Raw genomic sequence first — 1,435 nt, forward strand, 5'->3', positions numbered from 1 at the left:
CTGAGCCACTCAGGAGTGGAAGTTTTAGGAGGAGGCTTAAACCTTGAAGACATGGCTGCCTGTTCTACTAGTTTTTTGCTTTTCCCTCTGCCCTGATCCAAATAGGGGCTTCACCTTTGGTTTTGGTCCCAGAATGAGAAGACATTAAGAAGAGCTGTAGTCAATCCATAGCCACCAAACTGTAAGTGTAATGTAAAGATACCATTGTCATAAGCCACTGAGAATTCCAGGGTCATTTGTTACTGCAGCAGAGCCAACTAATACAAAGGCCAAACCATAAATAATAACTAAATAAGATAAATAAGATATAATAAATAGTCACAATTCCCAGTTACCTTTATTTATATAAAAGTATATTAAATAAATAATCTCAATATATACAAACAGAACAATATTACCTCTATAAATAGAAAATCCCCATATATAAAACCTTTTTTCAAATTATATAAATATGTACAGTGTTGATCATAAAGTGTGAAGTACCTTAAATTCTATGTAATTTGTTGGTATAGTAGTCTTATAAAAATACAGCTGTCTGTCAAGTGTTTCATCAACAGCATTTAAGTCAAAGTGCTAAACTGTAATGCATGTTATGAATGTGCCCCAAATACAAGTCTTCTGCTTTTAACACATTCATGTAAATGTTTGCTAATTGTTTCGAACCTCCAAAAGTACTAAAAAAAAAAAAAACACTAAACACCATATTACAAAAGGACAGGCATACGTTAGAAAGTCCACCCAGTTTCCATTTTACTCTCCCACATGGTTTGAAGTCGGCCTCTCAAAAGTTCTCCAAAAATCCACCCAGCATTTTTTAGGGCATTTGTTCATTTGCCTTTCCTTAGATGATCTGGCTTCAACTTGAATGTAGAAAATATACAGTCTAGAGCATGATATGTGCAAAAGGTGCTGTAGCATTAAAATAGAAATTTAAAAAACTTGAAATTGGTTGTACTGCTCATTACGTCCCAAAGTGTCTAACGTGGACGTTGAAACCAGAATGCTTATCGTGAGAATAGGTCAGATAAGAGCTTTCTTTGAGCCCAAGGGTCTCTAAGCTCCAAACACTCGTTTGTGTTTCCATGTATTGTACTGCCTTAAATGTTCTTGGTCACAGTGCAACACAAGTTCTGCAGAGTTGGCAGATCCAAGAGCAGGATCTTTCATGCAACACTGAGGGGCAAGCTCTCCTTCCCACTTCGCCCTGCTCTCACCTTCCTGCACTTATACAGAGACACAGACAGGACGATGATGAAGATGATGACCACAAGCATCACTGCTACAACGATGAAGGGCATTTCTGAAAAATAAAAGGTACCAAGTCAACTCAGAGAGAGAGCTTGAATCCCATTTATCAGTGGGCAGAACTGAAGGCATAACCCCAAATTACACCATCCTGCTTTTGCGTAACTTGAAATTTCTTTCCTGCACTCTT

General features: G+C 37.6%; 1 protein-coding gene across 1 annotated transcript in view; it reads right to left on the minus strand.

Moving 5' to 3' along the window:
• Positions 1 to 318: 318 nt before the first annotated feature.
• Positions 319 to 1,435, minus strand: part of F3 (coagulation factor III, tissue factor) — a 10,830-nt gene continuing 9,713 nt past the window's right edge. The window contains exon 6 of the mRNA XM_007468113.1: positions 319 to 1,300. Within this exon, the coding sequence (XP_007468175.1) occupies positions 1,164 to 1,300 (137 nt within the window). The 3' untranslated portion in view covers positions 319 to 1,163. The remainder of the gene's footprint in view (positions 1,301 to 1,435) is intronic.

Source organism: Lipotes vexillifer, unplaced genomic scaffold (genome assembly GCF_000442215.2).
Source record: "Lipotes vexillifer unplaced genomic scaffold, Lipotes_vexillifer_v1.1 scaffold905, whole genome shotgun sequence".
NCBI lineage: Eukaryota > Metazoa > Chordata > Mammalia > Artiodactyla > Lipotidae > Lipotes > Lipotes vexillifer.